We start from the raw sequence: 27,438 nt of genomic DNA on the forward strand, positions 1-27,438 counted from the left end.
AAAATGAAAAGAACTGGCTCCCAGAAGACTTACTCTAAAAGAATGGCTGAAGGAAGGAAGTTCTCCCAACCAAAAGAAAGCAATAAAAGAGGGAATTTTGTGGCATTAGAAGGAAGAATGAACATAGTAAACAAAAATATGAGTAAATATAATAGGCTTTCCTTTTCCTATTGAATTTTCTCAATTATATTTAAGAGCTGAAGCAAAAATTCTAAAATTCCTGTGGTTTTAAATGTGTATCGAGGAAATATTTAAGATAATGGTATTATAAATAGGGAAGGTAAGGGAACATAATGGGAGGAAAAGCTTCACACAAACTGGTAAAATAACAATATTTTAGAGCATGAAGTTATGTATAGTTAATGCAGTATACCTATAGCAACCACTAGATATATATATATATATGCATATGTATATGTATATGTATAAAGCTACACAAAGAGGTATAACAAAAAAATAGGTAAATCAAAATGGAATTTTACAAAATGTTCAAGCAACCACAGGAAATCAGGGATAAGAAAACAAAAAAAGAAACAAAAAAACCCCAGAGAACAAATAGAAAACAATAAATAAAATGGTACACTTAAGCCCTAACATATAGTTATATTCAACCTAAATGGTCTAATAACATTAAATAAAAGACAGAGATCATTTAAAACAGGACTCAAGAGGGCAGCCTGGGGCTCAGCGGCTTAGCACCGCCTTCAGCCCAGGGTGTGATCCTTGAGTCCAGGGACTGAGTCCCACGTTGGGCTTCCTGCATGGAGCTGCTTCTCCCTCTGCCTGTGTCTCTGCCTCTCTCTCTGTTTCTCAAATAAATAAATAAAATCTTAAAAAAAAAACAAAACATGATTCAACAATGTGCTGTCTATAAGAAACTCATGTCTTTTTTTTTTTAAAGGTTTTATTTATTCATTCATGATAGAGAGAGGCAGAGACACAGGCAGAGGGAGAAGCAGGCTCCATGCAGGAAGCCTGATGCAGGACTTGATTCCGGGACCCCAGGATCATACCCTGGGCTGAAGGCAGGCGCTAAACCCCTGAGCCACCCAGGGATCCCCAAGAAACTCATTTCAAACATAATGATATGGATAGGTTAAAAGTTCAAAGTTGGAAATATAATTAACAAATTTTCAATGTTTGACTTCAATAATAAACATAAATTAAAATTACCTTTTTTCCAAAAATGAAACTTGTTTTTGTCCTTTTTTCTGTGGTTATATATATATATATATGTGCAAAAAAATGACATTTTAACCATTTTTTTACATTTAAAAAATTAAAATACAATTGACATGTAACATTATATTACTTTCAGGCATACAACATATATATTGCAAAATGATCATCACAGTAAGTCTAATATTTAACATCCATCAACATGCACAGCTACAGATTTTTTCCCTTATGATGAGAATTTTTAAGATCTACTCCCTAGGCAACTTCCAAATATACAATACAGTATTATGAGCTATTGTTACCATGATGTATATTACATCCCCAGGACGTATTACTTTATTTTTTTTTCAAAGATTTTATTTATTTATTCATGAGAGACACACACACAGAGAGAGAGGCAGAGACACAGGCAGAGGGAGAAGTAGGCTCCATGCAGGGAGCCAGATGCGGGACTCGATCCCGGGACTCCAGGATCATGCCCTGGGCTGAAGGCAGGCGCTAAACCGCTGAGCCACCCAGGGATCCCCAACTTATTTACTTTATAACTGGAAGTTCATATCTTTTGACCACATCACCATTGAGACCACCCCCCACTTCCCTCCACCTCTGGCAAAAACCAGTCTGTATCTATCAGATGAGTTTGTTTTGATTCTCATATAAGCAAGATTATACAGTATTTGTCTTTCTCCATCTGACTTATTTCATTTAGTGTAATGCTCTCAAATTCTATCCGTGTTGTCACAATGGCAGGGTTTCCTTCAATTTTTAATGGCTGAAAAATATTCCATTGTATATATACTACACTTTCTTTATCTACTCATCTATTGATGGATACTTAGGTTGTTCTCACATCTTAGTTATTGTAAATAGTCCTGCAACAAACATAGGGATGGAGATATCTTTTGATTAGTGTTTTTGTTTCCTTCAAATAAAAACTGCTGAATCGGGATCCCTGGGTGGCGCAGCGGTTTGGCTCCTGCCTTTGGCCCAGGGCGCGATCCTGGAGACCCAGGATCGAATCCCACGTCGGGCTCCAGGATCGAATCCCACGTCGGGCTCTCGGTGCATGGAGCCTGCTTCTCCCTCTGCCTGTGTCTCTGCCTCTCTCCCTCTCTCTCTCTCTGTGACTATCATAAATAAATAAAAATTAAAAAAAATAATTAAAAAAAATAAAAAATAAAAACTGCTGAATCATATGTTAGTTCTATTTTTAACTTTCTAAGGAACCTCCATACTATTTTTCACAGTGGCTACACCAATGTACTGTCCAAAATTGCAATTTACGGTGCACAAGTGTTCCCTTTTATCCACATCCTTGCCAACACTTGTTATTTCTTGTCTTTTTGATGATAGCTATTCTGATAAGGATGAAGGGCTATTTCATTGTGGCTTTGATTTGCATTTCCCCGCTGATTAATGAGACTGAGTACCTTTTCGTGTACTTGTTGGTCATATATATATCTTCTGTGGAAAAATGTCTATTCAGATCCCCGTCCACTTTTTAGTTGAATTTTTTCCTATGGAGTTGTATGAATTCTTCATATCCTTTATATATATTTTGGATTTAACCCCTTATCAGATACATGATTTGTTTATATTTTATCCCATTCTGTAGGTTAATTTTTCATTCTGCTGATGATTTCTTTTGCTGTACAGAAGCTTTCTAGTTTGGTGCAGTCCTAATTGTTTATTTTTGCTTTCATTGTCTTTGCTTTTACGTCAAATCCAAAATATTATCACCATGACTAATGTCAAGGAGTTTACTGCTTATGTTTTTTTCTGGAAGTTTTATGGTTTCAGTTTTTTTTTTAAATTTTATTTATTCATGATAGTCACACAGAGAGAGACAGAGAGGCAGAGACACAGGCAGAGGGAGAAGCAGGCTCCATGCAGAGAGCCCGACGTGGGAGTCGATCCCAGGTGTCCAGGATCACGCCCCGGGCCAAAGGCAGGCGCCAAACCGCTGCGCCACCCAGGGATCCCCGGTTTCAAACAGTTTTATATTCAAGTCTTTAATCCATTTTCAGTTGAAATTTGTGTGTAATATAAGATGCTGGTCCAGTTTTTCCCAACACCATTTATTAAAGAGACTATCCTTCCTCCATTGTATATTCTTGGCTCCTTTGTCATAAATTAATTGATTATATATCTGTGCATTTATTTCTGGGCTCTTTGTTCTATTTATCTATGTGTCAATTTTTTTTAAAAGATTTTATTTACTTATTCATGAGAGACACACACACACACACACACACAGAGAGAGAGAGAGAGAGAGAGAGAGGCAGAGACACAGGCAGAGGGAGAAGCAGGCTCCATGCAGGGAGCCCAATGTGGGACTCGATCCCGGTACTCCAGGATCATGCCCTGGGCTGAAGAAGGCAGGCGCCAAACTGCTAAGCTACCCAGGGATCCCCTCTATGTGTCTATTTTTATGGCAATACTATGTTGTTGATTACTATAGCTTTGTAATATAGTTTGTAATTAGGAAACATGATGCCTCCATCTTGTTCTTCTTTCTCAAGTTTGCTTTGGCTTTCAGGGTCTTTTGAAGTTCCATACAAATTTTAAGACTGCTTGTTGCATTTCTGTAAAAAGTACCATTGGAATTTTGATAGGTATTGTATTGAATCTGTAGACTGTTTTGGGTAGTATGGACATTTTAACAATATTAAATCTTCCAGTCGATGAGCATGTAACATCTTTCCATTTATTTGTGTCTTCAATTTCTTTCATCAATGTCATATGGTTTCTGTTTACAGGTTTTTTACCTCACTAGTTAAATTCATTCCTAAGTATTTCATTCTTTCTGAAGCAACTGTGAGATTGTTTTATTTCTCTGTTTATTATCAGCATATAGAAACAACTGATTTGTAATATTGATTTTGTACCCTGCAAAATTTACTGAATTCCTTTATTAGTTCTAACAGCATTTTGGTGAAGTCTTTAGGGTTTTTATATATCTGTCATATGCAAATTATGACAGTTTTTTTTTCTTCCTTTCCAATTTGGATACCTTTTATTTCTTTTTCTTGCCTAATTGCTCTGGCTAAGTCTTCTATATTATGTTGAATCAAAGTGGAGAGGATGGCCATCCCTGTCTTGTTCCTGATCTTGGAGGAAAATATTTCAGCTTTTCACCATAGGGTATAATGTTAGCTGTGAGTTTGTCACATATGGCCTTTATTATGTTGGGGTACATTCCCTATCGGCCTACCTGGTTGAGAGTTTTTATAAAAAATGGAAGTTGCATTTTGTTGAGTGCTTTTTCTGAATCTTAGGTAATATAATTTTTATCCCTTATTTAGTTAATGTACTTTACCACATTGATTGATTTGTGGGTGTAAAACCATCCAGGCATCCCTGGAATAAATCCCACTTGACCATGGTATATGATCCTTTTAATATACAGTTGAATTTGGTTTGCTAATAACTTATTAAGGATTTCTGTATCTATGTTCATCAGGGATATGGCCTGTAATTTTCCTTTCTCATAGTGTCCGTATTTGGTTTTGCTGACCTTGTAAAATGAGTTTGGAAGTGTTCCTTCCTCTTCTATTTTTGGAAGCATTTGAGAAGGATTGATATGAATTCTTCTTTAAGTGCTTGGAAACATATAAACCAAAGATTTACATTTAAGAATTTTATCTATTCTTAATTAGTATGGTACAAAAAATTAGAAACAAAAAAGTTTAATGGTAGATGACCAAACAAATGATTCAAAGAACATAACTATTAAACTATCTATGTTTTGAAAAATATTTAATTGCTTAAGGAAATCTGACAACAAATGAGGCAAGTTACAAAATATTTTTGCCAATAAGAAAGGCACTAAGAAGTTATATGCCAAAATGTTAAGAATTATACCTGAGTTTTAAATTTTATTGTTTATAATTTTCTGTACTTTCCAAATTTTCTATTAAAGAACATATACATACAAGTAGAAGAAACTTTTAAGTAAAGCACCCATAAGAGACAAAGGAACTCAACCAAACTTTCCTTGCTCCCTTGCTTTTCCAAAGTGTACCAGCGCTAAAGCTCTTCCACCTTTCTTGTTTTTTCTTTTCTCCTGAACACTGGAAGCAAGTAGTATCAGAATTCTTTGGTTTTTCCTCTAGTGTCAGCACAGTCATGGCTTTTCACGGGTCTGGTTTTCTAGCCACACTCCACTTTTATTGAAAAACCTCACAAATGAAACTAGGTTCCTCCTAAGTTTTTCTGTGATCATTTGGTTTAAAGAAATGAAAAGTGTAAGTAAAGCTAACTTCAGGTTTTGGGGTAAACCAGCTGGCTGGAAAACTGGGCTGGCGCAAAGCAGTCTTTCAAAGTGCTATGCCCTGCGGCAGGGTAGTTTTCAATAACATTAAGTTGCAAATATTTAAATAGCACCCAATTTAGTTTTTATTCTCATAAAAAGGGAGGGATGAAAGAGTGGCAATGCAGGAATAGCTCCATAAAAATCCACAGTTGAGCCAACAGCAGACAGGCAACCCATGGAGGTCACCTGAAGTATGAATTATACAGTTTGTGATGATAAAAAATTCACAACTTTTCTTCTTCTCAGCTATGTCTAGGTTTATGTTATAATCTGAAACCTTATTGAAGGACACTACTTGCTTTGGCCAGGAAATCCTTAAATTTCTTCAGTGGTTTCTTGTGGATCAATCAGAAGTTTATACTACTGGGTTCACATTAAGGATGCTCTGCTCCAAGGCTGGACAGAGTAACTCTGATAAGCAAAATGTAAGATAAAAGTTCTTTAAATATTATTTTTTTGGGAGAGGGCAACTAATTTTCATTTCATTGAAGCCCTCAGATACCTTGGAAAAATAAAGATGCTTACATAAAGTCCTTTAATGAAACAGAAACAGATAGGGGCAACGCAGAGAATCTCTCACAAGGTGACATATCATACCTGATTTGGAGCTCATGGCACTGACCTGGATGCTAAGCAAATGAGACTGTTACTTGATCCAATAAACGATGAAGTATGAGATTAAGTACATATTTGAAAAGCACAGATCTCAAATCCCAAAGGTTGCTTGAAACAGGAATTATTAATGTTCTAAAGCATTTGTCCTGCATTCTATAAGTGAAACAAATAGTCAAAAACAAGCCTGTGATATTCTGTCCTTACTTCCATTTTTACTTGAAAACATTTCTTAAAAATAACAGCAGAAAAGTGCGTCTTGGTTACTCCCTGGTCAGTGATTTGTCTTCTAGAAGTCTGGAGTTATGCTTAAAGCTCTCTGCATTCTGCCAACGTGAGAGTGTGGGTAGGAAAAGAGAGTGGGGGGATCCCTGGGTGGCGCAGCGGTTTGGCGCCTGCCTTTGGCCCAGGGCGCGATCCTGGAGACCCGGGATCGAATCCCACGTCGGGCTCCCGGTGCATGGAGCCTGCTTCTCCCTCTGCCTGTGTCTCTGCCTCTCTCTCTCTCTGTGTGTGACTATCATAAATAAATAAAAATTAAAAAAAAAAAAAAGGAAAAGAGAGTGGGAGAGAAGATATCAAGCCCACCCAACTGCCGGAAATTTTAAAGAAAAGATGAAACTTTCCAAAAGAAATAATCATTTTGGTAAGTGAAACCATTTGTAACTTTAGAGGACTTTTTTCCTTTCCCTCCAACATATCATAAGAAAAATCCACACTGTGCACTAATAAGCTATAAAGCTTTGGTTTAAAAAGAAGGGTCAACAAGAGCTAAAACCACTAATGTCATACTTCAAGAAGGAAAAGTGGAGGGCAGTGATGCCCCAACACTTTCATGATCCCAATAAAAAGTCTCACCCAGGCTAAAAACTATCTGCCAAATTTATGCCAAGAACAAGCTTACAGCCAAGCTAAAATTTTCTGTACATATAAGGAGTGCTATAAAAATAATGACATATTCAGCATCCTGGGAGAGTCTTTCACTTACAGAAATAAAGCAGAATTATCCGAATAGGAAGATGGAAGTTAGGAGGGAGAAAGAGAAACAGAAGACAAACTGAAACAGTCAAAAGCAAACGTAAATAGCCAGTCTAACATACTCAGAAGAGTGATCTGCTCCTCTGGCAAACAAAAGAGCTCATTTTTGAGGTTCCTTTTTTTTTTTCTCAAAGGTTTATTTATGTTGGAGAGAGAGTACAGAGTGAGGGGCAGGGCAGAGGGGAGGGAATCCTCAAGCAGACTCCCCTCTGAGCCTGGATCGCTGGACGCAGGGCTTGTTCTCATGATCCATGAGATCATGACCTGAGCCGAAACCAAGAGTTGGATGCTTAACTGACTAAGCCACCCAGGTACCCCTGAGGTTCTTCTTTTTAAGGAGTCAAGAAGCTTAAGGAGTTCATTCCTGTTCTGTAGTCCCCACCAAAACCCCCTAGGAAATGGCTAATTTCAGTTCAGTAGAGAAGTCAATATATTCCTTTTTAAGTCACAGTGATGAATCCCTTTCCTTTGGAGGACTATCAGAGCTGCTTCAAATTTCGCAAATATAACCAAACAATATAGGATCCCAGATTTTATAATCAGAAGGTTCTCTGAATATCTAATCTAACTTATCTAACTTACTATAGGAATCGAATGAGGATCAGGTAAGAAATTGTCATATTGGCACAATATAAAACTGAAAGAACTAGATGAAGTAGGAGGTAATTATATCTGAGATTTAAACTGTTGCCTGAAATATCAGAATCTAATCTATTGTTATTGGAAGACACCCTCAAAGAAAATCACATATTAGTTAAGAATACAAGCTCTGGAATTAGACTGCCTGGTCTCCAACATGGGATCTACCACTTCTCTGAATCTGTGTCCTTAATTATAAAATGAGGACAATACTATATAACCAGTCCCCATAGGTACATAAAGATAATAAAGAGCAAAACAAAAACTTTGGGATATAGTAAAAGCTATTGCCATTTATTATTAGAAAATCACATATTAGTTAAGAATACAAGCTCTGGAATTAGACTGCCTGGCCTCCAACATGGGATCTGCCACTTCTCTGAGTCTGTGTCCTCAATTATAAAATGAGGACAATACTATATAACCAGTCCTCATAGGTACATAAAGATAATAAAGAGCAAAACAAAAACCTTGGGATATAGTAAAAGCTATTGCCATTTATTATTACCATTATTATTGAAATAAAAATAACAAGGAGATAACATTTAATGAGTCCTTGTTACATACTTGAACTATGGCCAGAAGCTTTACAAATGTCATATCTATTAATTTTCACAATATAGGAGACAAGTGTCCTTATATTCTTCCGAGGACAATATTCTATTGCCCTATTCTAAAAATGCATCTATCAAAAAATATATTTTGTTTCAATAATATTTTAATGAAGAGCTGTATAAAACATGTTAATGACAAAGAAATTCAGATGGCACTGCCAAAGTGGAAGGTACTGCAGTGTATGTAATTTTTCTGAGCCATAGTTCCTTACTCTGATAAAAAGGAATTACAGTTGACCCTTGAACAACATGGGTTTGAACTGCATGAGTCTATTTAAATCTGGATTTTTTAAAATAAATATAGTCTGTAAATATATATTCTCTTCCTTATGATATTCTTAATAATATTTTCTTTTCTTTAGCTTACTATTGTAAGAATATAGGATATAAATACAGCATATAATATATATATATAACATGCAAAATATGGGTTAATTGACTGTTTATGTTCTCAGGAAGGCTTCTGGCCAACAATAAGCTATTAGTAATTACCTTTTAGGAGAGTCAAAAGTTATACATGGATTTTCAACTCACAGACGGGGGTCAGGGCCCTTAACCCCCACATTGTTCAAAGGTCCACTATATAACAATACCTTTACCTCATGAGAATTTTATGAAGAATAAAGAAGCTAATGTATGTGAAGTATTTAGCACAATATATTGAGCAATCAAATATGATAAAAAAGTATTATTCATGATATATAAAATTTAATATGCAGCACAAGAACTGCATGGGATGCATGTAACTCAAGATTTAAATAAAGATGTTAAATATCCTATTTATTGTCTTGTAATGTTTCAATTTTTCCAGAATACATAGTCCAGTTAGGTTTCCTTCGGAAGTAAGGATGCATATAAATAAAAATTATGATATTTTCATGATCGTAACCTCAAAATACTTTTGTCTCAGTCAAGGACATCTACTAATTTGCATATAGCTGTTTTTGTGAATGTTAATGGTTCTGTATTCACTAATGTTCCTTAGTAATTTTTTTATTCTTAAGACAATAAAAACCATAATAAAACAAAAACAAGCCATAATATTTATTTTTGAAATCACAGTGAACAACTACAGTGAAAATTCCACCATCAATAGAAGGAGCTGACAGGGGGTATCAATCCAGAGTCTTTCAGTTTATTAGTATTTTGTTCATATCAACCAAAGAGAAGGCAGTATTTAGTTACCATTTTGCAGATGAGAAAAACAGAGATATAAAATGGGCTGGTTAAAGACTCTGTATTTCCTAAGCGTTAATGGACAAGAAAAGCAAGCAAATACATTTCTCTCTCAAGTATACTTTCCTATCTGATCTGTGTTCTCCTTTACTAGAGGATCAGGTCCTATTTTTCAGAATTTGAAGTGGGAAGTTATTTTTGAATAAACTATACAAAACCAACCAGAATAATTTAAACATGTGAAAACACAAGTCCAGTGTATGGGATCTGAACACTCTTACAAGTTTCAAAGTGGCTAAGAACTTTAGATCTTTATAGTAATAAATATTGTAGTGTACAAAGGTCCTTTGGGAATCCCCACTCATAGGTTATGCCATGATAGAAGATCAAGGTGTCAGGTCCATTTAGGATCAGGGCATTTTTGACTTCTTTATGCTTTAATCCATATTTGGAAAAGCAGTTAAAATATTTCTAAGAGAAATATAATCATTTTGCCTCCCTCTCCTCTACTCCCAAATATAGAATAAATTATTAATTTCAAACACTAATATTCTTTTAGTTTGCACTTGCCTACAAGTATATGTAAAAGAAATGTGACCTTGGGCAATCACTATTCTTTAGTGAAAGCCTTTTTCAGCTTGAGAAAACATTACCTGATTGATAGTGGCTTTCCTAGCTGGAAAATAAATGTTTACTGCTTAAAGGCTAAGAGTCTCTCTGTAAGCAGCAAGGATACCTCGTTGAGCCACGGGTAAAACAGTCTTCAGTCACAGGAAGACTTCACCCAATCCCAGTTATCAAAACCTTATCAAAGAGGTCTAGCCAATGGCCCCTTAAAATAGAGGAGCTACACAAGAGTGCTGTATTTGATGACTTCTATGATACAGTGCATGATATAAAGAATAAATAAGGAAGTTTCTAGGTCAGATATAACACTGCTACTTGATGATCGTACAAATGAAATCAAGGTAAGCTGCAGTGGCCAAGATACTGTTTAATATCCTGGAAAAAGTGAAGGTTTCACAGATTCCTACCCTTGCTCTGCTGCCTATAAGCTATGTAACAATAAACAAGTTATTTAACATTCCTTAACCTCAGTTTCTTCATTTGTATAAACAAAGACCTTGCAATGGTAACCTGTCAAATGTAGAAAAGTACGTTTGATGTTAAAGAGTTTCATTTCTTCTAAAAGACTACAGTGGGGAAAAAAAAAGTCTCCTTCTCATTTCTGTTCCCTAGCCACTCAGTTCCTCTCCTAGAAGGTAACTACTGTGCCTAGTCAAATGCGAAAATTTGGTTTCAATATTCCACGCTGAAATGTTGACTTCATTAACATTTATTGAGTGCCTATTATGTATCAGAGCTGTTCAGGGTGCTGTGGGGAATACACAGATGAGCTCACAGTCTAGAATGGGAAATGGTTCCCAACTAACTTTAATATGAGGCGATAAACACAACAGTAAAAGTTTAAGAACAGCGGAGAAAGTAATTAATTTAATCAATGGGGTGAATTGGAATAAAGAGTAAAATTAAGAACAGGTTTCAAGGCAAATAAAAAGTTTCAGGCATCATACCAAAATTTTACTAAAGTCTCTAGCTTGGGCCCTCTGATTCAGGAATTGGGATCCTATCACATCTATAAAAAACCCTATTTAAAGGTATTCACTCATGGCTAGAAATTTCTGACACACGGAAAGTCAGCCCAATTGGAGAATGTCAAAGAGATTGGTATGGATGCTCTAAGTGTCCTCTTTAGGAGGAGACAAACAGAAGGGTGAAATGAAAGTCTTATCTTTCCCAATCATGCAAACATTCTTCATTTGAAAAGTATTTAAACTCATCTAAAAAAGGGATAACTAACTGGGGAATTCATTAAAGTTTCAAGTATAATTTTGGTATTCTCTCCAATGTTAACACATAGCATTTATAGAATAATTGTGGTCCTTCCAATATTCTTAGCACACCAAGGGTAGAACAGGTTTAAGGGGATCCCCGGGTGGCGCAGCGGTTTGGCGCCTGCCTTTGGCCCAGGGCGCGATCCTGGAGACCCGGGATCAAATCCCACGTCGGGCTCCCAGTGCATGGAGCCTGCTTCTCCCTCTGCCTGTGTCTCTGCCTCTCTCTCTCTCTCTGTGTGACTATCATAAATAAATAAAAATTAAAAAAAAAAAGAACAGGTTTAAGACTCAAGATACCGCATCTCACAAGGCTGCCAGGAGCATGAATACAAGTCACTGAACTGTTATGACATTACCAAAATGGTGGCAATTCTTCAACAAAATATTTTGGTTTAATGGAATTTAGGTCAGATCCCTATATGCTAATATCCTGGGTTCATGTATAAAATGGGCTAGCTTAAAAGACAGCCCCAAATAACCATATAATGATATGCTTGAAAGCCTTGTATGACCAGAAAACAAAAGCAAGTCTATTCCCTTTAGTGGATGTTTGCCAGGCTTAACAACAGATTCCAGAAAGTGGGAATTTGCTATAGTGAACGCTTTATAAAGATAACCTTAAAACACAAATTCACATGCAAGCCTTATAATACCAAAACACAACTGATTTGAGGGCCATAATTCCTTTATTTTTATTATCTGGTGATGTAAAAGCTATCAGAGATGAGAAACATACTACTTAAACATAATACTGCTTTTTTAAAATGACACAAAAGATGATCTGAAATACTCTGCAAAATATTCCAACTGATCACACAGTTTACCAAAGGCCCAAACAAAGATAGTGACCATAAACATAAGGGAAAGTCTCATAAAAGGCCAAGATCACATTTTCTAAAGATGTGGCATTATTAAATTTTAATCAGTTTATGGTATATTTAAAGCCCTATGCTCTATTTTTAAAATTCTAGTTAGTTGACATATAGTTCAATATTGGTTTCGGGAGTTCAATGGTTCGTCATTTACATATAAAACTCAGTGCTCATCACAAGTGCAGTCCTTAATACCCATCACCCATCTATCCCATCCCCCACCCACACCCCTCCATCAACCCTGTTTGTTCTCTACAGTTAAGAGTCTCTCATGGTTTGTTTCCTCTTCTCTTTTTTCTGTTTATCTATTCTGTCAACAATGCAATAAATATTGATTATCTGCCCTGTGGCAAGCACCCATACCTGGCATGAGAAATACAAAGAGAGCCCTTGCTCTTAAAGAGCCCTCTATTACAAGGCATTACTTTTCCCTTCTTTTTCAAGGCATCCTATCCATGGGGTAATCCAGTAATAATGCTAACGAGAGTTATCTTAAACTCTTGTTGTGACAGAGTGACAGAGTGATCCACATTTCCTGTTAAGTCATTTTATGTCTCTTTTTCACTATTTTCATGGGCAAATTAATCTCAATCACAACATTTTTAAGAGCATCAGTACAAACAGTGACTTAAGAACTGCTACCAGGGTCATTTCCGACTCACTCCTACCCATGGACCATGGATGCTGTAGTATCTGCTTACCCAGCTTCCTTTTTTCACCATACACTTAGCTTCAGGAAAATAATCAAGCTCAAATGTGTTATTATTTAAAGCTGCCCTTCAAATCCAAGTATTTGGATCAATGAAAAAAGTTCTATTTTGGTATTCAAAAAATCACAGTCACAAAGCCGCAAAACATTAAAGTCACAACTTCTGCAGGGTATTAGGATCACATCAGAGGTAAGATTTAAACTTAGCACCCAAAATCCTGATGATACAATGTTCTAATCCTATAAGAATACCCTATTCTGTGATTACTATGATAGCCTCTTAAATACTGTGAAGTATAGGAAGAGGGACAAAGCTCTTATTTTTCTTCTGTCCATTCACAACTTGCCCCCCAAGTTCTGAATATAAGCACTTTCTGTAACAACAAGCTACCTTTATGACATCCACATAATTATAGGTTCAGGTCAAGAACTCTAGACCATATTGATTACATCTCTATGCAATAAGGACCCTCCAGCACTGTTTGTATCCACGATAACAGGGACAGCTTTTAAGTATCTGTGACACTAAGAATTTTCAGTCCTATCAATGCCAGAAATGGAAAGCCAATGACCAGTCAGGCCTGTCAGTTGTTGCCCGAAGCAATGAGGACAAGCTGGGAATTCATCATACTGGAACTTCATCTGCCAGCTGCATTCACACATTTTCACCACCTGAATAGTTGCTTCTCTTCAACTCCCACGTCGCTCATTTCAGCACACAGTGTTTTGAAATGAATATTTGATCAGGCAGGGTAAAAAGAGGTTTGGACTTATCTGAGGTGTCACCATAATGCACTTTAAGTAATTCTAAGTATCAGGAGCTAGGTGTCTTTAGTTCCACGCTTTGCATATTTCTGAAATGGACCTGTGATCCTAATTAAATATGATTAAATGAGATAAGCCATGAAAAAACACCTAGCACAGTGTTGGGCACAAAGCTGTTTATCAATAAACATTGGTTTTTCATATCTTTTACTTCTACCTAACGGTGAATATCTTGAAGATTCCTCAGAGATCACCAGGAGATGGGGATAACCTAATGCCAAAGAAATTTAAGAATCACCTTAATTTTGTCAAAACTCTGAATCCTTACCCCAAAATAAACCTAAGAGATAAAGAAATACAGTAGGGCTATTAAAATTGCTTCATGATTTGGGGATTTCAACAGTTTGACTCTGATATGCCTAGGTATGATTTTCTTTGTTTTTATTCGCTTGTGGTACACTGAGCGTCTTGAAACTTTAAGAGTTGATGTCTTCAACTAATTTTGGAAAATTCTCAGCCCTTCATTTATTTGCCTTTTCCCTCCTTCTTATCATCCATGTATAACAATCACACACACATTAGACAATTTAATATTACCCCACACACTTCTAACACTGAGTTCTATTTCATTATTTTCTTCTTCCTCCACTTTAGTTTTTTTTTTTTTTTAAAGATTGTATTTATTCATGAGAGACAGAGAGGGAGAGAGAAGCAGATACACAGGAAGAGAGAGAAGCAGGCTCCATGCAGACAGCCCAGTGTGGGACTCGATCCTGAGACTCCAGGATCATGTCCTGGGCCGACGGCAGACGCTCAACCACTGAGCCACCCAGGCGTCCCTCACTTCAGTTTAATCATTTTTTTTTTAAGATTTTATTTATTTCTTCATGAGAGACACAGAAGGAGAGAGGTAGACAGAGTAGCAGGCTCCCTGCAGTGAGCCTGATGTGAGACTCAACCTGAGCCAAAGGCAGATGCTCAACCACTGAGCCACCCAAGTGTCCTCAGTTAAATACTTTCTGACTTGTTTTTGAGTCTCTGATCCTTTCTTCTTCTGCATCCAGTCAGCTATTAAGCTCATTCAACAGATTATTTAAGGCATACTTTTCAGTTTTAGAATGTCAGTTTGGTTCTTATATGGATTTTATCCATGTCTTCCTCATTCCAATTAAGGAATGATATAATATTAGAATGTAGGTTTTCATTTAAAAAGTACATCTAACATTATATTTAATAGAGAAATATTAAACACTTGTTTCTAAGATTAAGAAAAAAGACAAGAATGTTCAGTATCTTCACTTCTATTTAACATTTCCTGGAGTGTCTGGTTTCTAAATTTCCAATTTTTGATTGAAAATGAGTTTTATCATTGGTAACAAATATTGTCAGTTGTTTTCTTTGAAGTGATAGGCTTATTTTGTTTATTTTTGAGAAAATTTCTGCTAAATACCCAAGTTCTTTTCAGTAAAATAATATTCCATGGCAGTTGCTAGTTCACAGTAATCACACAAGTGCATTTTGTCAAGACAACTATCATGCATTAATTCCATTGTGACATATAAAATACTAAAAAGAAGTACACAAACAGCAAAATTTAATAAAATTGTCATACATCAATGATTTGACTGTTTTACACTCTTTTTTTACAGTAAGTTCCACACTCAACATAGGGTTTGAACCCAAGACTTTGAGATCAACACTTGCAGCTATATGGACTGAGCAAGCCAGCCGCCCTAAATCATAGACATTGTTTTTTTTCCCTAAAGACTCATCTATTTACTTTAGAGAGAGAGCATAGGGAGGGGCAGAAGGAGAGGGAAAGTCTCAAGCAGACTCTGCTGAGTGCAGAGCCCTAGAGGGGTTGATCTCATCACCTTGAGATCATGACTTGAGCTGAAACCAGGAGTTGGACACTTAACTAACTGCATCACCCAGGCACCCCAACATTCTTAAGCAACTGTAGTTTTTTGTTTTTTGTTTTAACAATGAGTGAGTACCCTTAGCTACAAGCATAGTTTGGTGCCATTGTGTTTATTATGCTAAAATGCCATCAGCTTTATCTACCATTGCTTCTGCACTATCCATACTTAATGTCAACACAAAATAAAAAAAGAAAGGCAAATAATGACTTCATGTTACTATAAAAATAGTTTTCACTCACAGACCCCTTGAAAGTGTCTTGGGGACTTCTAGAGGTCAGTGGACCACACCATGAATTACTGGCATGTATCTGTATACACATGTGTTTTGAACTGCAAAGAACCTAGAATAGCCAAGATATACATGCCAAACAAAAGTGAAGGCATTAAATTGCTAGATCTCAAAACTTACTAAAAAGCTACAGTAATTAAGACAGTATGATAGTGGTGTAAAGATACACACACAAACACATCAATGGAACAGAATAGAGAATGGAAAAATATATATATTTTTTTTTAAAGGCACTGTGGAACTTCACTGGAAGAAAAGCATATCTTTTTTGAGAAACAGCACTAGAAGAAACGGCACGGAAGAAACTGAACCTTGATCCTCGCCTCATGGATAATAAAAAGTAATTTGAAAAGGATCATATGCCTCAATGCAAAGACCAAAACTACACAATTACTAGAGTAAGGCATCACTTCAAGATGGATGAAATGGCAAAAGATTTCGTGCAAAACACAAAACATAAAAGGAAAAGGGATAAGACCAGACTTCTGCCTGTCAAAGAATACCAGTAAGTGAAAAGGCAATAAGCTGAAAGACTTGCAAAATACCTGACAAAAGACCTATATCCAATATAGTTAAGGAATTTAAATTCAATACGACAACTGGCCAAATAAAAGCTGATGAAAGACTTCACAAGTACATTAAGAAGAAGATACCCAACTGGCCAATAAGTATATCCAATCATTTCATTTGAGAAAAGCAAATTAAAACTACAATTTCCATTTACAAGAATGGCTCATCCATTGCTAAGAACAAAAGATGGTATCATTTTGGAATACTTTCTTGGAGGTTCCTAATAAAGCTAAATATATGTCTGCTTTGTAAGCCAGCAATTCCAGGCGTAGGTATATGCTCAAAACATATGAATTCATATGTAAAATAATAATAAAAAATTAAAAGTGCAGATGTCAAAAAAAGGACTTGTACAGGAAAGTTTATAGCAGCTTTATTCATAAAAAGCTAATAGCTGAAAACAAGAGGAAAATGGATACATAAACTGCATTATATTTATACTATATTGCAACATAAAAAAATGGACAAGTGACACATGCATCATATGGATGAATTTCAAAAATATTAAGTAAAAGAAGCCAGACACAAAAGAGTAACTGTAGGATAATTTCATTTACATGAAGTTCAATATAGACAAAAGTGATTTATGATGATAAAAACCATAGTGGTAATCTCTAAGTCAAAGGTAGTATATTGACTGGAAGGGGCATGAGGGAACTTTCTAAGATGATGGAAATATTCTAATTTGTTCTGAGTAGTGATATACATAGGTATAAAAATTCATCAAGTTGTATGATTAAGATATGTACATTTCTGCTATATGCAAATTATATCCAAATTTTAAAAAATTCTTCAAAGGTGATCCAAAGTACACGTTGATCCATTTTTCAAGCTGGAAGGGGCTTTGGAAATAATCTACCTCAATTCTCTCATTTTATGGAAGAAAGCCTTGGGTTTCGAAGCAATTTACCAAACAGGTAATTATAGGCAGAGTTGAGACTAGAACCAAAGATTTGTAAGCTACTTGTCTCTATTCTTTCTACTACACCAAATCTTCCAAAACAAGACTTTTCCCAGGAACAATTATTTTCGCTTCGATTATTTACTTTAGCTTTTCTCTGACAGTTTTCACAATATCCAGGGAACTGTCATGAGCTCTGGTTCCGAGTAGTTGCCTGGGTGAGGTCCCAAGCTGCTTTTTAATTGCTCACTGGGCTTACATATTCAATGGAGAGAGACTCTTTTGTTTCCCTCTAAGTTTATAGATGGCACCTATAAGTATAAGCCTCTCAGGCTCTTGGACACAATTTAAAATAGTGTGGCACTAACAGTTTGACACTAATGTCACTAAGACAAATGGAATTCCCGGTTCAGACTTAAACAAATTCTAATACTGCCCCCAATATTGTCCCTCTGCCACCACGGTCTCAGGCAACAGACTACATAAACAGTCCAGCCTTGTATTAAAGGTGTAGTAATAAAGGAACAAAAAAGAAAAGTTGGGTCTTTGGGCTAAAAAACCCCTTGTAAATATATGGTACCCCAGTATATCAACAGTAGGGAGAATTCCATCAATTCCTTCTCAAAATGCTTAGGAAAGACTTAAAGTCATGTCAAGGACTCGGTGCTTGCTCTAAGAGAGAAAGCAAAGGCGAGGTTTTAGTTGACACAAAGATTTATTCAAAGAAGCAACGTGTCATCAGAAGAAAGCTTTCCCAACAGCTTCTTCTACTTCTGTTTACAGTTTCTTCATCTTTAAGTGGGGCAATCATTTTTTTTTCTTAATTGTGCTGAGCTAAAATTTTCCACATTGTTAACTTGAATTTCATCTTCTAACATCCTATAAATATTAGAAAGAAGAATGAGAGGAACATTTAAATCAAAAGAAGAGTGATGTGGCCAAACACCTTCCTTATGTGCAAAAATCAGGTCTTTTCCCTATATGTGTCATCTTTAACACTTCTTTTTGATTCTATACAGACAAGTGGGTGTTCATTAGAGTTGAAATAATACATAAACTTCCTCTTTACTATAAAAAAAGCCAATCTTAACATCTGAGTTTGAATATTTGCTAACTGTTTCAAGTGGAAATAGTGTCAAAGTAAAATTGCTGACCTCCTTTTTCCCCTCTGAGGGACTGTTCACAGGTCATGACTAAGCCTCCTTTTAATTTTGCCTTCATCCATAATCCTCTTACTGATCCCACACAGGCTTTGAATACTCAAGGTACAAGTATGCCTGGGGTTTTCGTCACCTTATAATCACAAAGAATATCTGGAAGTCTACTAAATGAAAACCACATCGGGTATCCAAAGAAATATCTCAAAATTTCTAAAGAACTTGATACCCTTTATATCTGAGAATTATTTTAAGAAATAAAGAACACACCCCTGCCCAAAAAGTGAAACAATCTTTTGCACAGGGAACCTTAAATTCTTTTTACAAATGCAGAAAAGACAGGAAAAGTAGAAACATCACTTGTTGGACATTTCAGAAAATTTTCAAGACCATGATTACAATGTCATGGGTTCTTGTCATTCAGCTCTAGTTTTTAAAATCATGGCACCAAGTAGACTCACCATTGGATGACTAAGTGATGTTTCTTACAAATCTCTTTGCTTCCCACCACCTGCATCTCTTGTGTCTCTGATAGTTTTATGACACAGTGACTGTCTACCTCAGATTGGAATGACAACTGCAGATACAGTGAACTATAATCCTTAGGAATATTCTTCCCCTATATCAGAAAAATCTCTATAAAATAAAAGTTGCCTCCATATGAACATTCCTCCAGCAGAGATTTGACTTAAATAATCTCCTTGTTGCCTACCTAATCGTACCTCTCTAATAAATATTGTTTTTTTTAAAATATCTGATGAACCAAATGCCAAATATATAAGGAAGACATAAATGATCATTATAAACTCAGTCAAAGCAGGCATAATCAAAAAGAATGATTATAAAATCAGTCAAATAAAACGTTTGGGTTTTTAAGTGTCTCATTTTCTTCAGTAAACAAATTATTTTGATAACAGGAAAAACTGAGTGCTAAAGTATCTCCTGAATTATCAAATTTCTTATAATTTAGATTACTTCAATTGTACAATAAAAATAATATTTCTCTTGAGTCAATAACAATAACAAATACCAGGTCTGAAACTCTGTCCCTATTTATAGAAATGTTTGATATAACACTAATACCTGATATATCAAAGTTTGCTCTAAAGGATAAAAACTCATTTTACTTAACTGTCACAATTGTCCTTCTCCTACTGTCATATTCCATAGGAATGTACATAGATGTTGTCCCCACTACTTCCAATACTGTTTTCTCTATAAAATGTTTACTTTAGTAGAGTTTGACAAAGATGTCTGCTCTTTGCATGAGCCAGGCATAAGTCTGTCTTTAAATCTCAGTTGCTTTGAGTTCTTTCTTTGTAAATAATCAATTTCCATAGTAAAATCACAAACCCAGGAGAAACAAAGTTAGGATGAACTATATCTTTCTAGTCTTTCTGTCTGCATGACTCAAAAGAGACTTTAGAGTTGTTATTAGTAACCAACAGGTACAGCCTACAGGTCTGGGAACAAGAGGATCAGCCACCAAGGTGGGAAACAAAGTATGAGCAGGGCATGACTACTTTCTCTTCAGAGGTTCTATACGTTTATCAAAAGGACACATGTTATAAAGAACAAACAATGAGAAAAGATGCTTAGATACCTAACCAAAAAGAATGTACAGAGGAAAAAAAGTACTCTGTCTAGAAATATTAACTATAATTCAGAGGCACTGATGTTAATGAAAAATGGAATGTTTCCTTCCAATCTCATTTCTCTCAGTAGCCTATGTATAAGGGTAAAATCCTATATAGTATCTTTCCAGAATGGTCATCTCCTTAGTCAAGAAGGGCACATCTCCTAATTATCTAAACTCAAAATTTTAAGTAGGATAGATAGTACCCTTTTGAATTACCAAAGGTCAGATATTATGGGAATGACATCTACTTAGAAAGCAGTTATAGATCTTCCAGTTTAAATACACATATTTATAGAGAGACAGTAAGAAGCTTGTTCATAGGTATCTAATGGCAGAGAATTTATACCATGCCTAAATCACTGAAGTTAGTAAGTAAGAAAATACATATCTTGGAAAATGTTCTTCTATGTGAAGGAGTGAAGAACAAGATATACTAGATGATCAAGAAATTATACAAATAAAATTTCTTTTTTTTTTTTTTTACAAATAAAATTTCTTAGCAAAGCTGGTACAAGTCTCTGCTGATCTCTTTAGTTTCAATAGAATAATACTGCCAGATAAATATATAGATATCTAACATGCTGACCGAAGGTATAAATAAAATATTTTCATTTTGAATACTGTTACAACTGTCAAAAGATTTAATCATATCACTAAAATCTCTAAATTCTATGCCTCTGAAAAGTAGTTACATGAAAAATAATTTACCACCACTAGTTTAGACAGAGCAAGAGCTGTCACTAGCTAGAAAGGCGGTTATAAAATGTGCCATAGGAACAATTAAAAAGACAATATATTTAGTTGTATAAATTGCATGAAGGTAAGACAAAGCAATGAAGCCCAAGAAGAGGAGGTGCCACAGCAGTCATATCTCTCAGCAAAAGCAATCAAAACTTCAGAAAAGCATCTTTGTAATATGTAGCGATTCCAATGCATGGGTCATAATCAGAGAAGCACTTCCTGGTTCAGGAGCAGTTGTACAAATTTATTAGACTCTTTTAATAGAAGAATCTATAGCAGAATTTTCTCATCAACTTTTTTTAATAAGGAACCCAAACTATTTAGTCCCTAATCTTCCTAAATATTAATAGAAAAGCAAGTCTGTTACAGTAGTAACAGACTATTAGATAAAGTAGATTAAGTTTCCCCAACAAAACATTATTCACTCACTTAAAAAATGCGTTGAACAAAAGGGATCCAAACCATCTGAGAAGTAGAGAATTATTCATAACAGCCCAATTCCTCATCTATGGGGTTTCTTTAGCTCAAAGTTCGAGAAAGCAGCACACACATTTCATTGCTCTGTCTCAGAAAGGAACTATGGCTTTCTGGAATGAAAATAGGCTTAGAAAAATAACAACAGAGCTTAGTCACCAAGAAGTCCTTTCTCTACTCAAAAGATTAGTACTTTCAGGCAGAGGCTCATAGCTGTAGAACAGTATCCTAGAATCTCCTACAATGTGTCTCTGATGCAAATATAAGTAAATCAAGGGCAAAGATCTAGTTCCTTTTTCAAACATCATTTAAAAATTCTTCTTGCAGATTTAAATCAAATGATGGTTGCCAGTAGTTCATTGGCATTCCTCTCTGTGGCATGAGATATTACTTTACGGAGAGCTAAAATTGAGATAGTGCTACATGAGAAATATGGAGTATTACATCAGAGTGGAGTGCTAAATATGGCAACTCTTAACAACATCAGTAACTGCTTTAGTGGCATGTGTTTCACTTGACTGGTAGTCACCTGACTCTAAAACATTTATAATATGGCAGTTTAAGAATGTTAACCACCTCTCCCCAACAAAGGCTACTACTGTAATCTTAAATAAAATGCTTTAGGTTACAAGACATTGCTTACAGGATTCACGATCATTAAATGATAATTCCAGATGAGCAGGATCTGTTAGCATTCTCAGATTGAAACTATCCAAAAGATTTATTAAGTCACCCATCTGAGTATTTCATTCAATGCAGGGAAGCAAGGAGAGAGACTTCACACATTTCTGTGCTTGTTTCCAGGGGACAAACATGGTTGCCAAGTGAAAGCAGAGAGACAAGTATGAGATCTCTAAAGTAAGAGTCTACATTAAAAATGAAGGCAGAGCCCTGGACATGGACAGCTAAATCAGACACAAGGTACAATCTACTGACAAAAAAAAAAAAAAATCAGAAAGCTAAGATAACGTACAAAACCAGTTAGTTTTCAAAACTTCAAAATACATCCAGACACAGAATCAGAAACAGAAGCTTTGGTCTTTTAAAAGTGACCTTCACAAATCAGTTTTCTGTTTGTTTCCATTTTCTTTCACAGTTTAAGCCTCAATCAAATCAGCAGTCTCTGGGGATTTTGAAATTGCTATAGATTAAAATCCTCTCTAACTCAACTGTTTGACTAATGCCGAGTATTTAATAATTCTACTCATAAGAGACTTTTTCTTGATGAAACCCTGATGTATGCTCTCTTCAGATGCTCTGCAGCTGCACCATAACAGAAAGATCATTGTCCTTATTTTCTTTATCAATGCATTTAGGGATGAAAAATGTATTATTATAAACAGGTACTTGGCAGAAAACGGTTTGACAATACTAGTGTAGCAACTATCACCTACAGAGGCAAAGATCTACTCCCAGGTATTAATATTACATATTCATGCCTTGCTTCCAAGGATAGAAGGTTAATAACTGTGATAGATAGACGAAAGTTAAGTTAATAAATTTCTAAACTTTATGCTTTCAATAATAAAAACCATTTAAGCAACAGCATTTGGACTCTCTACTTCCACAGATCAGGCACTTTGATACTCAACAGGTTGAGTAAATTGAATCCATATATTGTATTTACGTTCTCTGTCAAGGTTGCTTCTCCACATTTGAGAGATCAAAGGCAAAACAGTCATCAACCCTGTAGCCCTCAATACTGTGTTCATTACATTTAATCAAGTGCCAACCTCACCGCATCATTCACCAACCTTAACAATACTTAAATGCATGGCATTGTTTAGCAACAAATGATAAACCTTAAACACACACACAGATATGTGCACAGCATGCACGCATATCCCAAAATAAACAAACACACACAAAAAAAGGAAGAGGAAGGCAAAAATATCATTCTCTCCATTGTGCAGGAAAAGAAATTTAAAATGCACAGAACTATCCAGCACACATTTTGGAGGCGGTTTTCTACCTGAGGCAGCATCAATCACGGTGGAAATTCCCCTTCGATCAGAGACTGGACGGGATGACCCTGGCATGCTGACTGGGTCAGAGCGGACCGGCTGGATCCTGCAATGCAATTTAATTTAATTCACATATGTTACCAGCATCAAAACTGTCGCGTGCTACAACAGACCTTAAATCAGGGATGCTGGAATAGGCCAATCCATTAAAGAACCATTCATTCTAAAATGGGACAAACAGGGAAACTGCAGTCCCTAATTCTTGCACAAAGCTAATGCACTATAAACATTCCCTACACGGACCCCCTTCTCCTTTTTGTAAGTTATTCAATAGATTCTAAGTAAGGGGTTGAAAATTGACATTAATTGAAAGGGATAAATTTAGTAGAATGGGAAGGGAAACAAAAAAACTATACCAAAACCTTTGACATTTCCAAGGGACAGATATGAAGAGTTCTGACACTCTTCAAATTCATGAAATAGCACCATAGCTAGTAACACCTGCCATAAAAGGCAGCATATACTAGATACAAAATTTTGAGCACTCCCTTACAATCCTGAATGAAAGTTACTTTATATATGACCAGAAGCATAGAAAAACAAAGCTGTGTTGGAATGTGGCAGCCACAGGTTTAGCTAGGATCACTTTTTTTTTTTTTTTTTTTAGGATCACTTTTAACTAACTGACTTACTTCCATAAAATTACCAATTAGCATGTAAGAATCAATTAGAGTCTCAGCAAAACTGCAATTTACTACATATAATTTTAAGTTGCTTAGGAATGATAAACCTATAAATGCAAAGAGTCTATTTCCAGCTGTATTAGGCTAATATTATTAACATTAAAAAATCTGTATGACTACAGGATCTGAGAGCCCAGGCAACCTAGAGGAATAAAAACTTGTAACAGCAAACATTTTTGGTAATTCATTCATTCAATGAGTCTTTGCTGAATATTAAATGTGTGTCAGTATTATTCCAGGAACAGGCAGAAACAAAACATGAACTAATAAGGTCTGTGTGTGGGTATATGGTATAGCACGGACATTCATGACTGATGCAAAAGAAAATTACGAAAATGAGTGAAATAGGCAATAAAAGTTTAGAATGAGAAAACAGGTAATGAAATCAGGCTCCACAGCAGACTGAGAAGATCTTGTGGAGGTGTACCAGGAATCGGATATGTATACAGTAACAGGATACGTACATGCAGAGGAGCAAGAAGTGCTCTTTAAGCATACAACTAGAACAAGCAGCCCCATTGGATTGGTAACTAAGCATGACAAATGCAGGGCATCTTGAGGAACATGTATGGCTGAAGCACAGAATTCACAGTGGACATTGGTGGAAGATAAATGCCATGGGACAGATTATAGAAGCCTGAAATGCCTAGTACAGACTGCAGAAAAAGAGTAGTTACCAAAAGCACAGTTTAAATGTTTGTGTATTTGTTGTATGAAGAAAAGAAAAGAAGAGGCAGGTGAAGGACAACCCATGTGATCCAGCACTGGAAGCTGGAAGTACTGATAATAAATACTTGTCACTGTTCTTGTGGACAATGTGTACCACCCAACATTTGTTCTACTCCAGCTGATTTTGCTAAACCAGTCATGGTAATCTCATCGATTCATGGCAGAGATTAATCAGCTCCAGGATGGGCAGGCCTAAGCAAATTTGGGCCAGTAAGAAAAGAGGTACAGTGTATTTGAAATGTCTAGGAAAGATGTTTTCTGCTTCTTAAGAGAAATAAGAAGCTAGACAGTTAGATATGGTCAGTTCATCCACAGTAAAGTCCCCTCCTGGTCTAAACAACTTAAGTGGGCTAATAAATTTCCTATTATTAATTTGATTTATATTGGGGTTTCTGAATAATCTAGAGTTGTTGGTAGGTGAAACAGGCTGGCCGTGAATTGATGTATTGAAGTTGGCAACAGATACACGTGGGCTTATTCTATTATTTTCCTTAACTTTAAATATGTTTATATATGTTTGAAGTTTTTCCATAATAAAAATGACAAAAATAAAAACAAACTGGTAGGGATGATGGAAATGTTCTGGAATTAGATAGTGGGGATACTGCCCAACATAGTGAATATACTAAAAATCACTGAATTACACAGTGAATTTTATGTTATGAGAATTGTGTACCACTTAAAATAAAATACTGTGAATAAAGTCTGAATATCAAATGTGTAACATGATGACTATAGTTGATAACACTGTATATCCGCTGAAAGAGTAAAACGTACATGTCCTTACTAAAATAATCACTACATATATACAGATATATATATATTAAATATGTGAGCTGATGAATATGTTAATTAACTAGATGAAAAATTAAAGTAATAAAGCCAAAGGAGCTAACCTTCAGTAGAAAACCAGACTTTGTATCTCAGCTTCTTTTACATGATCTATTTCTCAGATCTATTAATAAATATTTCATTGGCCTTTTTTACAGTTTAAATCCCTACTCCAAGTAAAGAGCTTCCATGAGTTTATTTAGGTGTTTTTTTTTTTTTTAGCTGACTCTTTACACTTGGTACTTTGTCCTGTACTCCATAAGGTATCATTAAGAATTATATGGTGCTGTGATAGTCTGCCCCCCTATATACTAACCTAAATGTAAAGGGTCAGCTGAATCAAAAACACCTAAATAAAGTTTTTACAACTTAAAGGAGAAAGTAAGGCTAAGAGCTATAGTGCCATTGTATATAGCCCTAAAGAAATGTAGAAGAAACAGAGGTGGGGCACTCAGAGCAATAGTAAACAGGGATGAGGAGAATATAAATAGTTGGATTTCTAATTGGATGCTGGGGACGAAATTGTACTAAACAGGCCTTTTATATTTGAAATGATGTAAGTCAAACCTAAATTTCCCATCAGAACTGTGTTCTCAAAAAAAAAAAAAAAAAAAAAAAAAGAACTGTGTTCTCATGGAACCTAATTTAACCAAGAGCCCATATGCTCAGATTTTTAAATATAAATTACAAGAGCAATTCAAAAGAAATTTATAAACCTGTGACTCAGTATAAAGGTATCTAAAGTTTATATGTATCCAATAAACAGGACAATATTTGGGGTGCTTGGGTGGCTCAGTCAGTTAAGCATCTGAATCTTGCTCTTAGCTCAGGTCTTAAATTTGAGGTGGTGAGTTGAGGCCCCGCATTGGGCTCCATGGTGGGTGTGAAGCCTACTTAAAAAACAAAAACAAAAACAAAAAAAAGGACAGTATTCTAATCAAATATATACAGTCTAAAACCATTTAAATGACAAATGCTAAAGTATAAGAAAAAGGAAAGCCCATGAGGAAAATTCTAGACAGAATTTAGGACAACAGTTTATCTGGAGAAGCAACTTAGAGAGCTCTTAGGTGAAGGGCTATGTCTGAAGTAAAGAGTAATTAAGCAAGTTGGAAGTCACAAAGCAAAGGAACAGAGCTGTATACATAGGAGAGCTAGAAAGATGCTCCAAAGAAAAGGGACAAGGGTGTATTACGGTATCAGGCGACAGTCATCAGAAAAAAAAGAAAAAAAAAACGGATCTTGTGCATAGTTCAATAAAGAGAATAAACATAGTTTTATGTATTATCTATTTTAAATGTCTTATTATTGACATTTAAGTACCCAAATGACTTATAAACGTGAATGAGTACACATTGAATCAGTAAGTTGAGGACCAACCACTTCCTGAAAATGGACTAACTACACCAGGTTACATTTTACTGCTGGTACCAGTGAAAACTGGTCTAGTACTCAGTATTGTCACTACTGCCTGATATCAGGGGGGAAAAGCCCCACTTCTGAAAAGCCAAAAAAGATATTCTAGGGTTTTTTGTTTTGTTTTGTTTTTTTAAAAAAGAAAAATGTATGGATGAAAGAAATAAAGTAGAAAGCAAACAAAAAAATTTAGACACTGAAAAAAAGTATTACAGGAGACATGTTCCATTAATATGAATTATTTT

At 35.6% G+C, this 27,438-nt stretch overlaps 1 protein-coding gene across 8 annotated transcripts in view; it reads right to left on the minus strand.

Annotated features, from left to right (window-relative positions):
* Positions 1 to 27,438, minus strand: part of BCAS3 (BCAS3 microtubule associated cell migration factor) — a 594,925-nt gene that overhangs the window by 248,327 nt on the left and 319,160 nt on the right. For 7 of the 8 annotated variants that reach the window (XM_055337273.1, XM_055337276.1, XM_055337244.1 and 4 more), the window contains one exon: positions 23,483 to 23,580. In XM_055337273.1, coding sequence (XP_055193248.1) covers positions 23,483 to 23,580 — 98 coding nt within the window. Of the gene's footprint in view, positions 1 to 18,304; positions 18,379 to 23,482; positions 23,581 to 27,438 lie in introns of those variants that run through there. The other variant, XM_055337280.1, reaches the window with a different exon arrangement.

The sequence above is a fragment of the Nyctereutes procyonoides genome, unplaced genomic scaffold (assembly GCF_905146905.1).
Source record: "Nyctereutes procyonoides isolate TBG_1078 unplaced genomic scaffold, NYPRO_anot_genome, whole genome shotgun sequence".
Taxonomy (NCBI): Eukaryota; Metazoa; Chordata; class Mammalia; order Carnivora; family Canidae; genus Nyctereutes; species Nyctereutes procyonoides.